The sequence below is a fragment of the Bos indicus x Bos taurus genome, chromosome 12, assembly GCF_003369695.1.
Source record: "Bos indicus x Bos taurus breed Angus x Brahman F1 hybrid chromosome 12, Bos_hybrid_MaternalHap_v2.0, whole genome shotgun sequence".
In the NCBI taxonomy this organism is placed as follows: Eukaryota; Metazoa; Chordata; class Mammalia; order Artiodactyla; family Bovidae; genus Bos; species Bos indicus x Bos taurus.
The window spans coordinates 31,404,964-31,418,277 of NC_040087.1; the positions used below are offsets into that span (position 1 = coordinate 31,404,964).

At 44.5% G+C, this 13,314-nt stretch overlaps 1 protein-coding gene across 1 annotated transcript in view; it reads left to right on the forward strand.

Annotated features, from left to right (window-relative positions):
* The window catches only part of FLT1 (fms related tyrosine kinase 1), a 204,598-nt gene that overhangs the window by 56,861 nt on the left and 134,423 nt on the right, over positions 1-13,314 (forward strand). The window contains exons 4-6 of the mRNA XM_027557508.1: positions 5,762-5,886; positions 9,722-9,884; positions 9,991-10,127. Coding sequence (XP_027413309.1) covers positions 5,762-5,886; positions 9,722-9,884; positions 9,991-10,127 — 425 coding nt within the window. The remainder of the gene's footprint in view (positions 1-5,761; positions 5,887-9,721; positions 9,885-9,990; positions 10,128-13,314) is intronic.

Genomic DNA, 13,314 nt, shown 5'->3' on the forward strand with positions numbered 1-13,314 from the left:
ACAACAATAGCTATTTATCTAATATTACTATAGCTATTTCAGCTTTCTTGTGGTTGCTCCAAAGCTCTGTTTTGAATTCTCAAAAGCTTTGGTGGGCAACTAAAGTCAAAAGTGCAATGTGAAAACTCTCATTTCTAGATAGGATCCTTTTCATGGTGTTGGTTAATTACCTTCTTATCCTCTTCACTTCATCCTCAGTAAATTAAAATCACATCCTCCTTAAAAATAATTAGGAATCCTCATGACCAGGACTTAAGAGTTAAGGTAAATGAAATTAAAGGAAAAGGAAATCAAGAAAAAGTTTATGAAAATCACGGGGATGAACAAGTACTCGGAAATAAGATGTTTACTATTGAACTCTTCTTCAGTCTGAAAAACCCCCTAAAATCCTTGGGCCATTCACTTGCTCCACACTCCATAGAAGAGTTCCTAGGTGATGCCCTTGGGAAATAGAGTGGCATGAAGCCTGCCATGCTGGGACCTCTATGTCTGTGTGCCCTGATATGCCAGAGTGATTACAGATTTCAAAAGGAAAAAACACATTGAAAAAGTAGATATAATACCACTCTGAGCAAGGGTCCCTGTTCGATCTTCCCCTGCGCCCAAGTCTGCCCGCTGTCCTGAAGGATGACAGCCCAGCTACTCCTGCTGGATGAGAAAACCTCATTCTGTGCCAGCTTCCTGTCGCTGCTTTGAGTTCTAAGAGTCCAGAGAGGGGAGGTGGTGTGACCTCCCTGCCTCTGGGTGTGGCCTGAGTCCCTGGTGACAGAGTGTCTGCACCACGGGTACACCGGCGGTCTCCGGAGCAGCTCTTCCTCACTCTTTCAACAGCCAGCCACTTTGGTCTCAGGAAATCACTTCACGGCGCTGGCTGGGTTTAGAAGTCGTTTTTAATTTTGTGACGAAGACAAATGCGTCCTATGGGAATAGTAAGTGGTTTTACTGGTGATATTAATGGAACCGTGACCTCTTCTGTATCTGTGGTCATACAAAACAAAAAATGTTTGTATTATAATATGTCAGGCAAGTTCATTCTTAGCCCTTCCTTGAAGCAAATTGCAGAGGAAATATACTATTAATAAGCCTGGAGAATAGAGTGTGTATCTGTAGGCATAAGTTCATTTGTAAACATAGTGGATTTATAATGCCACTATTAACTGTGCTACAAATGGTGTGTTTTGATTTATGCTGGGACGGACACCAATCACTGAAATTCTGATATTTTTTGAACAGTGGGCCCAGTGCTAAAATTGGCATTGACTTATGAAATTCAAGTGTTCGAAGGATCCAGAATGAACAAGGGCGAGATGAAGTTCAAAGGCATGTCGCATTAGCTGCTTTTGTTTTCTTTTGGGACTGGCATTCCTTAGACTAAAAATGACTACACCAAGGTTTACTGTTTCCTCAGGAACATTTTATGCCAGTGTCCTTTGTTGAAAATGGTTGCTTAAGGAGACAGTAAATTAAATGTGAAGGATTTACAATTTAGTTACATGAATTAAACCATTTCCTGGTGTTTGTGTTTACCTTGGGACTCACAAAGGAGATAAAAATATAGACTCACAGGAGGAAGGAAAGGAATTGATCGAATCCCAGTAGTCCTGCCTGGATGTCCAGCTCAGCAGTTTTATTCAGGGGAGGAATTTTGTGCTGATAAGTGAATCTTTGTCTCCGTATAATTAACTCTTCCTCTCTACAGATGCTACTACACTCACTGAGCCTTCCTAATAGACATACAACTATTAATGTGATAGTTAATGTCTCCTAGTATACTGGACAAAACTGATGTAAATCACATGAAATTTATAGTTTTCCTCAAGTAAAAATGGTTTAGACATTGAGACTTACATGCAATGATTTAAAATGTTATTGTAAAATCATACATGCTTATTCTAGAAAATCTCACAAAAACAGAAGGGCTTTTCTGGTGACTCAATGGTAAAGAATCTGCCTGCAATGCAGGAAACACAGGAGACTCGGATTCGATCCCTGGGTTGGGAAGATCCCCTGGAGGTGGAAATGGCAACCCATTCCAGTATTCTTGCTTGGGAAACCCCATGGACAGAGGAGCCTGGCAGGCTACAGTCCATGGGGTCACAAAGAAAATAATAACAACTCATAATACTCAAAGGGAATCATGGCTAACATTTTAGTGTATTTGTTTTGTCTTTTTTTATGCCATTATATGAATATAAATTTGTACTTTCTGTAGTTTAGATCTTGAGTATAATTTATGATTTTCATATAGCCTAACCCCCCTTTCTCAAGTTCAAATTTCTCATAATGAGAAAATTAATAGCTAACACGTACACATCTACCAGGTACCATTCTAAACATTTTATATGTGTGAATTCATGTCACCCTTGAGATAAGTATTACAGATGAGGGATGGAATTGGCGAAATGCTTTGGCTACATGGCTCAGATGGTAAAGCATCTGTCTACAATGTGAGAGACCTGGGTTTGATCCCTGGGTTGGGGAGATTCCCTGGAGAAGGAAATGGCAACCCACTCCAGTACTCTTGCCTTGAAAATCCCACGGACAGAGGAGCTGGGTGTAGGCTACTATCCATGGGGTTGCAAAGAGTCAGGCACGACTGAGCATCTTCACTTTCTTCACTTTCTTTCACTGCTAGTAAGGGGCAGAGCTAGGATTTGAACCCTGGCTGTGAAGTGCATGCTTTTTTTTTTTGTGGTCATGCTGCTCATCTTTCCTGGACCAGGATTTGAACTTACGCCCTCAGCAGCAATGAAAGTATGAGTCCTAACCACTTAAGTGAAGTGAAAGTCACTCAGTCGTGTCCGACTCTTTGAGACCCCATGGACTGTCCAGTCCATGTAATTCTCCAGGCCGGAATACTGGATTGGGTAGCTGTTGCCTTCTCCAGTGGATCTTCCCAACCCAGGGATCAAACCCAGGTCTCCTGCATTGCAGGCAGATTCTTTACCAGCTGAGTCACAAGGGAAGCCCAAGAATGCTGGAGTGGGTCACTGCTCAGCCCTAAATTCTCCTAACATGTACGGTCTTAACCACAATCTGTTGTCCCCCTCACTCCCCCAGCTCTGAGCCTTGTCCTGAGGCTGTCCCATAGGCACCCCCACCCTTCCCTGCCCCTCAGTGAGCATCCTCGTCTGGGAATTCCTCCAACACTAGACCGTGTGACATCGCACACACTTGCCCCAGAGAACTGTGACAATCAGCCTGTCTCTGAAAAACAATTGCCAACAACAGGGCTTCCTATGACGAGGGAGCGGGCTCTGATGAGGGGAGGTGGGGCAGGGAAGGATCCTTGGACTGGAGCTCAGGAGAAGAAACTGGCCTCTGGGGTTTCTGTTCACAGCTAGACAACTCTCTGCACCTGTTCACGCCTCTCTCTTCTCATCTGTAAAATGACAGGGTTGGAGAGTAGTTCATTCACTGGCTCATTCATTCATTTCATATGAGGCAGAGATGAATACCGTCTGTCTCCTCTCCTAAGAAGTCATCATCCCACGTGTACCCAGGGAAGTTGTGCGTTAGGTGCTATAACAGGAGAGTTCTGGGGCTGCTGGCAAAGCCCCTGAGGTGGGCTGGGATGGGAAGCAGGAAGGGCTGGCCCAGGAAGGCTTCCCAGGAGACCAGGAGGAATCGTTCAAGGGTTTCTGATCATCCAAGATGGGCTGTATTAATTGGGTCCCTCTAGGGCCTCCTCTGGTGTATGTCACACACCGCCACCTTCAGCAGGCTACAGCAAGGTCCCTTTTTTCGTGGTGGTGGAGTGGTTGTGTGTATGTGTGTATGTTAAAAACTACAGAACTTTATCATTTCACATTCTAGACACTCGAGGTGGCAGCAGGGCCGTGCCCCACTGAAGCCTGTAGGGAGCCCCTGTTTGCCTCTCCTTACATTCTGAGGGGGGCCGGCGACCCTCGGTGGCCCTGACCTCCAACTGCATTGCTCCATCTCTGCTTTGTCTCCATATGCGTTCTCCCTGGATGTCTCTCCTCACATGGCCATCGTCTTATATGGACGCCAGGCCTACTGGACTAGGGCCCCACCCTACTTGACTGAAGTAACTCTATTGGCAGTGACTCTATTTGACCCTAGTGAGGTCACATTCTGCAGTGCTGGGGTTAGAACATATCATTTGTGTGGGAGAGGGGCAGGGGGAGACACAGTTCATAACAATGTCTGCAGCCCCCAATCAGTCCGGGCAGCCATGGCCCCCATCATGCCCATGTTTTTTCTCCCTTTATTCTCTGTTTGGCATCCAGGATTATTCTGAACGGCAAGCAGGTGAGGGCCCAGGGGAGAGTCTGCACAGGGCTTCTTTCCATCTGGGCAGGGAGGGTTGGGTCCAAGGGGAGAAGTTAAGAGCAGTGTTTCCTGAAGAGATCACTGTCAGGGGATTCCAAAGGCGAGGTGGACTACGAGAGTGTTTCTGAAAGAATGTTCAGTCCTGTCCCTACAGGAACTGCAGGGAAGCCCAGCAAGTGGTTTGAGTCCTTCTGACCTCTGAGGTGGACAAAATGCTGTCGACTGGGGAAAAAAAAATCATAATGTGAGAGTTGTGAGTTAAGTTTTATTGGGGGCGAAATAAGGACTATAGCTTAGAAGACAGCATCTCAGATATCTCTGAGAAACTGCTCCAAAGAGGCAGGAGAGGGGTGGGGAAGGTCAACATATATGTGATTTTGATGAAGGGTAAGTATGTGCAATCAAGCATGTATTATTTTTTTGCAGAAGATTTCTGCTTGTCTTGAGGAGCAGATGTCACCAGGAGGGATTTTAGTGCTTTTTTAGATATGAGGAGATGCAAGAATTGGGCTCATATAATCATCTCCTGAGACTATCTAACTAGCTGAAGACTGACTGCCCATTTTCCCCAGAGCGCCTCATTCCTGCTGTCCACCCTGAACTCCCTCCAGAGGGTGTTGAGGGTCAGCCCTGCAGAGGCACCTGATTTAATCCTCATAGAGGTAAAAGGCAAGGCCGATTTGTAGCTGACAGTGCCATGCTTTTAAAGGTGATCTCTTGGTGATTAGGTAAAGCCCTTTCCAGGTCTCTTCGCGTACACTCGCGTGTGCTTTACTGTTCGTAGTCGTGCAGTGCGGGCTAAAGAACTGGACACACGTGCTTGTGAAATAAATGCCGTGTTCACCATGCTTCTCCTGCCTTCACCCTACCCCCTCCCTGAAGTAGTTCAGACCGTCTCGTTTTACTTGTCGGCCTTTAAGCTGCAGAAAGCGGTGGAGGAGTGTTTCTGTCATTCAAATGGAAATCCTCTCTCCAGCCTGACACCTTGGTCCCCACTCTCCGCTCTCGTTGGTGCTCCTAAGACTGTGGACCTGTGCACCCACCTCCTCGGACTTCTGACAAAGGCTCAGGAGGGCGCTTCCTGAGGCCCTTTGCAAAGCTGTGGGAAGGTGTTTATGCAGAATATTCACCTTACTCTCACTCTGCACTTTTATGGCTTTTTCTCTGAATGATCTAAACACTCCTCATCCCATCCCCCAGGTCACAATTTGCAAAGTAGGGACTGGGCCTCGGGGTCTGCTGATTGAAGGCCGAGACCTGAATAAGGAATTTGGTTTCCTTAGAGAAGCTTTCTGTATCTGGGCAGAAACATGGAAGGCCGGGTGAGAGAGAAGAATACGGATGTATGGGGGTCACATGAATGGGAAGGTGTATGGTGGCCCCACGTTGCCGCGCCAGCTTCAGTGTCTGGGTGTTCATCGTACAGTCATTTATGTGTGTGTGTTTTCATTTTCTTCTCATTCAGATACAGGTAGACCTTTCGTAGACATGCGCAGTGAAATCCCTAAGGTTATAAATATGACCGAAGGGAAGAAGGTGGTCATCCCCTGCCGGGTCTCGTCTCCCAGCATCAGTGTTACTTTAAAAAAGGTAAAACTTCTCTCACCTGCTCTTCACCGCAAGTGAGCAGAATGTATTGTTATTTTCTGTCTCTGGAATAGTTTGCTTACATACTTTTCTATAACAGCTTTTTACTCAGAAGTCTGAGTGCTAGATGTTATACCCATGTGTGTATTTAAATGGAATAAGAGGATAATGTTCTGGGCATAAATCTATGTGAATCACAGAAGAACCAAAATCATGAAAATTTTTATGCATTGCCATAAATTCAAACGTCTGTAAATGTCAGAAAAACCAATTCTATGGGGTATACAAATTAATTATCCAGATTTTGGCTGAAGGCAGAACTGCCAGGCAGGATACCTGACTCTCTAGGCATCTGAGAACTGTTGCTTTGGTCTGAGTTGGGAATTCCCTGATAACAAAAGGCTTATCTTTTGCCGAGCATCTAAACTTAACCTCATAGGGGAAATAAAAAACTATAAGTGAGGGTTTTCTTCATATTATGTTGTAAATTGTGCATGAAGAGAAGGAAAATGATTTCAAGTAAAATCTAATAAAGACAAAATCCCTAAAATGTGCCAAGCCAGGTATTTCAGCTGGTTACTTTAGGGGTAGTGCTAAGTCTGAGAATTAGATAAAAACTCCCCAAATGGAAAACTGCAGTAAATCCTGGGTGCTTAGAGCTTAGGAGAAATGAACACTGTCTAAAGCATCTCCTGGCACTGCCCATCACATAGAAGTTGGGACTCAGGTGGTGACGGTAGTCAAATTGGAAGAATCCAGAGTGATTTTCAGTATCACCGATTGACCCTGAATCCTGAAATGTGATGAGGTATCTCCCTGTCTTCATACCTTGCATTCAGTCCCCTACATTGTGGAGTTACATCTTCAATATCACACTGGGTACCATTGCCAGGAAATATAAAATCGTGGTAGACGAGGTAGAAACCCCAGAGGAGTCAAACTCAGTCGGTAGAAGAAAAAACTGAGGTTTCCAGGGAGTGAGGGGCTTTGGGGGCCACACGGAACATTTTAGCCCACGTTCCGTCTTCTGCTCCCGTATTCCTCCATCCTTTGCTGATGGTTTTGTTTGCATAGGAGGAGGACCAGAGTGGTTCAGAGCAGAGGCTGGGATCATACAGCCTGGGTTCTTCCTCCCCTCACTGTCCACTTACCTGCCAGAGAGATGGGCAAGTTATGAGACCTCCCTCCACAACAGTGTCCTCACTGGAGAGATGGGAGAGTTACAGGAGTACCCCTTCACCTGACAGGAAGGCTACGCGACGTGCTTGGAAGACACTTAGGACCTCGCTTGGCATAGGCAAGCCCATTCACAGCTTACTATCCATGATACATACCTAACAGTTTAATGCCCAGTAATCAATGTATTATCAAGTGATGTTTTCAAGAGCCTGGCATTACTCCACTTAGTCCAAGACAATAATTGCTCTGTGATGAATATGGAGCAAACCATGGGGATATGAAACTTCTTGTTTCATGTAAGCCCCTTGCCTTCTGGCCCTAATGCAGGTTGCTTGTCTGTCTGAGGAATTTTCCCAAATTCTCACCTGCAAGCATTTTGGGAAGGAAAGCTTATTTTCTCTGTTTTCCCACCCAGCTCTATGATACAAAAGAAAAGCAAGTGAGAGAAGCATAAAATTCTAACAAGGATTTTGGTATATCATATATATGTATCGAAAATGTTCTAACCTATTACATATATATGCTGACATGACCTTATCATGAGGTCTTTCCCTTCCTCTTCTCTTCCCATCCCTCTTTTCCTAACTTGCTGCCCCTTCCCTCTCCTTTTTGCCCTGCCTACTTCAGTAGAACCCTGGTCAGCTGGTGACAGCTCCCTGGGGCCTACTCTCTTGCAAGGCTGCCCATCTTCCTGCCTCTTTAGGACACATACAGCGATTGCCACAGCGGATGAGCTTTGTAGCCTTTTGCTGTTTTAGCTCTTGTCAGCTAGACATAACGTGGCTTTGTCAGTGGACTACAACTACTGGCAGTCGTGGATAGACGAGAGTAAGAGACACACTCAGAGGAAAACTCAATGTGTTTTTTGGTGGCGCAGAGAAAGTCCATCAGCCAACCTTTCCCTTAGATTCAGCACATACTTGTTTTCTTGTGTTTTTAAAGCATTTCTCATGTTTTCAAGCATTGACAGATTTCAATCCCGGTTATAAATTTTTCTGAGACTTTCCTTTTAATAGTTTGCACCAAGTTAGAAAAGAAGGTTCTTTCTCCTCCCCACCCTCCCAACCCCCCTGCCAGGGAATGCAGAGCATTCCCAAGTTTACAAGTAGCCTCCTAATGTACTAAAGCATGAAATGCATCCTTTAATTGCTTTCAGTTCTTCATAAACAGGATGCAGTTCATCTCAAACCCACGTAAGGCTCTGGGGACGTGCACCAGGGTGGACATACACTCACTGGGAGAGGCAGCTAGTGCTTTTGAAACAGAAATCTCTGCCATCAGGTCACACATCCCAGTCCGATTCGCTCCTTCCACAAGCAGTATACTTGTGGATCGACGGATAGAGCGGTGGAAGGTGGTGTGTACTTTTAAAAAGAAGACAGAGAAGACTTGAGCTTCTTTATGGCAGTTAATGCTATGAATCTTTATAATCTGTTGTGAGAAGGTGATTTGATCCCCCCCCCCACCTTTTCCAACTGGGGATAAATAATAGTAGTCATCAGACCATTGCCTCTGAAATTGGCTGACAATCTGGCATAGGGAATTTGGCTCTGCTGCTCTGTGGAGCTGGAGAAGGAAGGCAATGGCACCCCACTCCAGTACTCTTGCCTGAAAACCCCATGGACGGAGGAGCCTGGTAGGCTGCAGTCCGTGGGGTCTCTAGGAGTAGAACACGACTGAGCTACTTCACTTTCACTTTTTACTTTCATGCATTGGAGAAGGAAATGGCAACCCACTCCAGTATTCTTGCCTGGAGAATCCCAGGGATGCGGAAGCCTGTTGGGCTGCCGTCTATGGGGTCGCACAGAGTCAGACATGACCGAAGCGACTTAGCAGCAGCAGCAGCTCTGTGAAACAGTGACCCTTTACTCAAAGTAGAGGCTTTAGATTAACTCTCTGGTGTGCAGGAAAAGGCATTAGGGGAGAATCAAATGGTGGGTTCTTTTCTTCCGTTTGGACTCGCTGTTTAGCAGTACTTCTAGGAATTCGCAAGCACATCATTCCTGACTGTCTTTGGCCTCACATCCTTTTTCAGATCTCTTTGCTCTCAGGAGCTGCAGCATCTGAGAGTTGCCCTCCCTGGTGCAGAGTCAGTACCATCAGTTTCCCCAGAGTGATAATAACCCCAGTGAGTGCCAAGTTAATGCTGTGAATCCTGGCGGACCACCAATGATGCACAGTCCTTTTAAGATAGCCAACTCCTTAACGAATCACGCAAAATGAGATGACAAGGTTTGGCTTGTTAAGAGCTCCCGGTGATGAGACCAAGAAGATAACCAGGCAGCCCTAGTGGAAAAAAATTCCTAATTCATTTTCCTATTGAGCATCGGGCCAGTTTGTTACAGAGACTCCCAGAAGCTTGAAGAGACACAGGGTCCTGCTAGAATTCTGACAAACAACAACTAGGTATGCCCTAGGTGGGTGCAGCTTGCTGCTAAGACTAATAACAAATTATGTTGTTGACAATAATTTATCATGGTTAATGTATCATGTGTTACATGCAAAGAAAACTAAAGAACCAATTATGACAACCTGGAGTTTCTACCTGCACTATTCTCATTTGAGATAAAATTTGTATTTCAACAATTACAAACTATGAGTGAAGCTCTCACCATAGCACTAATATGATTTTGTGAACACACATTTCTTCCTTTTCCAGTTTCCATCTGGTACTCTGATCCCCAATGGAAAAAGAATAATCTGGGACAGTAGGAGGGGTTTTATAATACATAAAGCATCCTACAGAGAAGTGGGGCTTTTGACCTGCGAGACAACAGTCAACGGACATTTGTACAAGTCAAACTATCTCATAATTCGGCAAAGTAAGTGATGTTCCGGAAGCGTGAACGTACGCCGGGGCGCTCAAGGGTTAATCTACTTAATGAAACGTTGATTTTTTTTTTTTAACGTGACTCCTTATGCTTACAGCCAACACAATCACAGACGTCTGGATAAGCACACCAGGCCCAGTCAGACAACTGAGAGGCCATACTCTCACCCTCAACTGCACGGCTACCACCCCATTGAACACAAGAGTTGAGATGACCTGGAGTTACCCTGGAGGAGTGAGTGACCTCCTTTTCTATTTCTTCTATAGGACAGTATTTAGTTTTTGCAAGTGAGATGCTAAACTGAGTTTTTGAAGTAAGGGAGAAAAAGCAGAATATTCTGATGCCGCTGGCAGAGTCAATAAAGGAGCTTTGGGTTTGGTTCGGGTGCTTCTCCTCCCTGACGTGTTGTGAGTATGATCTGCAGAGATACCGTCTTTTGATGTCTGGAGGTTTTGTTTGGAAGTGTATAGCTGGTATTTCTATTGCATGATTCTGGGTGGAAAAGGGGATTGTTTTATCCTTGGAAACGAGTCTCTAGGATTTAGAGATGAGAAAGAAAGTTATCACAACGTGCCAGGCAGGGGCTATCTTTTGTAACAACAACAGCAAAAAGTTGTTGTCGGTGCATTAATTGAAGAGACCGGCAGACAGGCAGGCACCTGATTGGAGCATGTTTGGGAAAGATAGTACAACCCAGCCACCGAATATTCTGTTTGTTAAGGGACAAAGGAGTGATTCTGTCTTTCAGAAAAATGGAAAGAATGAAGCCTGAGTTGGGTTCCCTTGTTCAAATTAAACATCCTCGCAAACAATCTTTGTTTTAAATATGTATACAGGGGGAATCCCTGATAAACTGTTGAGAATCGTCCGACAGTGAGTCCAGCGCCATTTCTTACCTGTCTGTATGGTTTATGGTTCAGATCCCAGGTAAACCATTGGTTACATCATTCAGGTGGCCCAGTCACAAAGCTAGCTTATGATTAAATTATGTATACATTACATAGCACGTATTAGATGGCATATGTAGAATTAGGATGAGTGCCGCAGTCCCCAGCCACTGTTTTATTTAATTGAAGTACAACTGAGTTACAATGTTAGTTTAGCTTCAGGTATGCAACATAGTGATACAGACTTTTTACAGATTATGCTCTCTTGACAGTTATTACAAAATACTGGGCTATATTCCCTGTGCTGTACAGTATACATACTTCTTGCTAGGAAAACAGAATAAACTGGCAACAAAAGGTATCACAAAGACCCCATAGGGACATATTAAAGACTCATCAGTCATAAGGTATTTTCTAGAAAATGGTTGAAATAAGATTGCTACAACTTGTGGCAATATGTTCTGGGTTTTGCTAGAAGCCGTATATTCTTAATACATGGAAGGAGGGAAGAAATTTTTATCCTTTTAGTGTTGCTGCTGTGAGAGTATGGTGATACATCTGTTGAATGTCCATAACTTTGAAAGTGGCCCTGTTCAATAGACCTTTCTGTGATGGAAGTGGTCTAGTACATTACACGTCACAACATATGCCTAACAGCCTGGGGAATGCGGTCTGTGGGACTAAAGATCTAAGTTGTTAACTGGGTTTCATTTTGACTTAGATAGCTTGTGGCTGCTGACAAGACTGTTGTAAAACCCAGAGGCAGTTTTAGGATACCAAGGCAGAAACAATGAAGATATTACCAAATTGGGGAAGAAGAACAGCAACAAGCACAAAATTTCTGATCTAGCATCGTATCCTGCCATTTGGATGTCCTATCTCTTTAGTCTTCTTTTAATCTGGACTAGTCCCTCAGTGTTTTTATCTCTCTTGTTGTGTTGATTTTAACAGACCCCTTCCCTCTCTTCCTCTCTTCCTGGAAGTGAAGTTGCTCAGTCGTATCTGACTCTTTGTGACCCCATGGACTGTAATCCACCAGGCTCCTCTGTCCTTGGGATTTTCCAGGCAAGAATATTAGAGTGGGTTGCCATTTCCTTCTCCAGGGGATCTTCCTGACCCAGGGATCAAACCTGAGTTTCTTGCACTGCAGGCAGACTCTCTACCATCTGAGCCACCAGGAAAGCCCTCCCTTGAAATACAGCAGTTATTTTGTAGAATACCTGTTCTTTTTGGGTTTTCTGGTCTTTCTTCTAATTATTAGACTCAGGCCATGCACTTTGGGCAGGTGCGCGATAGAAGTGCTGTTGTGTCCTTCTCAGTGTCATATCTGGAGGTACATGATGCTATCTTGGTCCCATGGTTAAGGTGGTATTTGCCATATTTCTTCATGGTAAAGTAGGAAAATTTTTTGAGACTGTAAAAACATCCCATTTTTAATCATATTTTTACCACCCATTGATGCTAAAGGGAGAAGGGAGAAGTAATATCAACACAAATAGAATTGCTGAAGTTCCCCCAGTCTGGCACGTAGGGACCAATTCTCTTATTTTTGATGGCAATGACTGACATCTTCTTTGTGGTTGCTGTCAAGAAGGGAGAAAATTGTTTAACGCATCTGTGCCAACAGGTAGGTAGAATTTATCCAACATGGCACAGAGGGAGAGCTAAGGTCAAGACCCAGAGACTAGTCTGGCCAACTTCCAGAGTCTTTTTCCATGCCTCCTCATGGGGACAAAACGAGAGGAGGAAATAACATATTATGTGTTATAAAATGTAATGCTTGAAAAAAAAAGTAAGAAAAAGAAAGGAGCGAACAATGAAAGGAAAAGACACTGTGACCTCATCTTCGCAAAACCAGGAGTGGATCATTGTGGCCAGGGTACAGTGCTGAGCCTGAGGCCTGCAAACATGGGATCAACCCCAGCCCTAGATTGTTGGCTAAAACTTGCCAAGGGCTTTGCAGGTCCCCAGGTCCATTTCGTGAGGTTTAGCAGAAATTGGCAAGCCTTGTTCAAATAGTGAAATAATGAAACATGGATCATTAAACCCTAATAGGTGTAGCCAGGATTCATCATCTTTCATTTCTAGAAGGAAGAAAAAAAAGCCCCAAAAAACTTACACGGGGATTTGTCAGGAGAAAGCCTGCCATGAATCCACATACTGAAGACAGTCCTTGCCTGAGTTTGTGTCTGATATTGCTGCCTTGAGAACAGGTTACTGCTTAGAGAGGGGCTAGAGGGAAGAATCAGATTTGTACTCAGAAGACCCAAGTTCCCAGGCTACTCTGGTCAGTGTTTTGATGCTTTGATTTCTTCATCCACAAAAAGGCAATTAGCCCACCAATCTCACTGGCTTGTTGCGAGGAACTGTTAAGATAGTGTACATGTGAAAGTCCATCTGAAGAACCTGAAGTGCTGAATCAGGGCGCTATGGCACATGTTGGAAACATGTCCAGACAGAGCTGTGGTTCTGGGCAGCTTGCTCTGAGTGGGTTTGCCTCTTAGCAGAAAATTACAGATTGTAGGAATCATTTT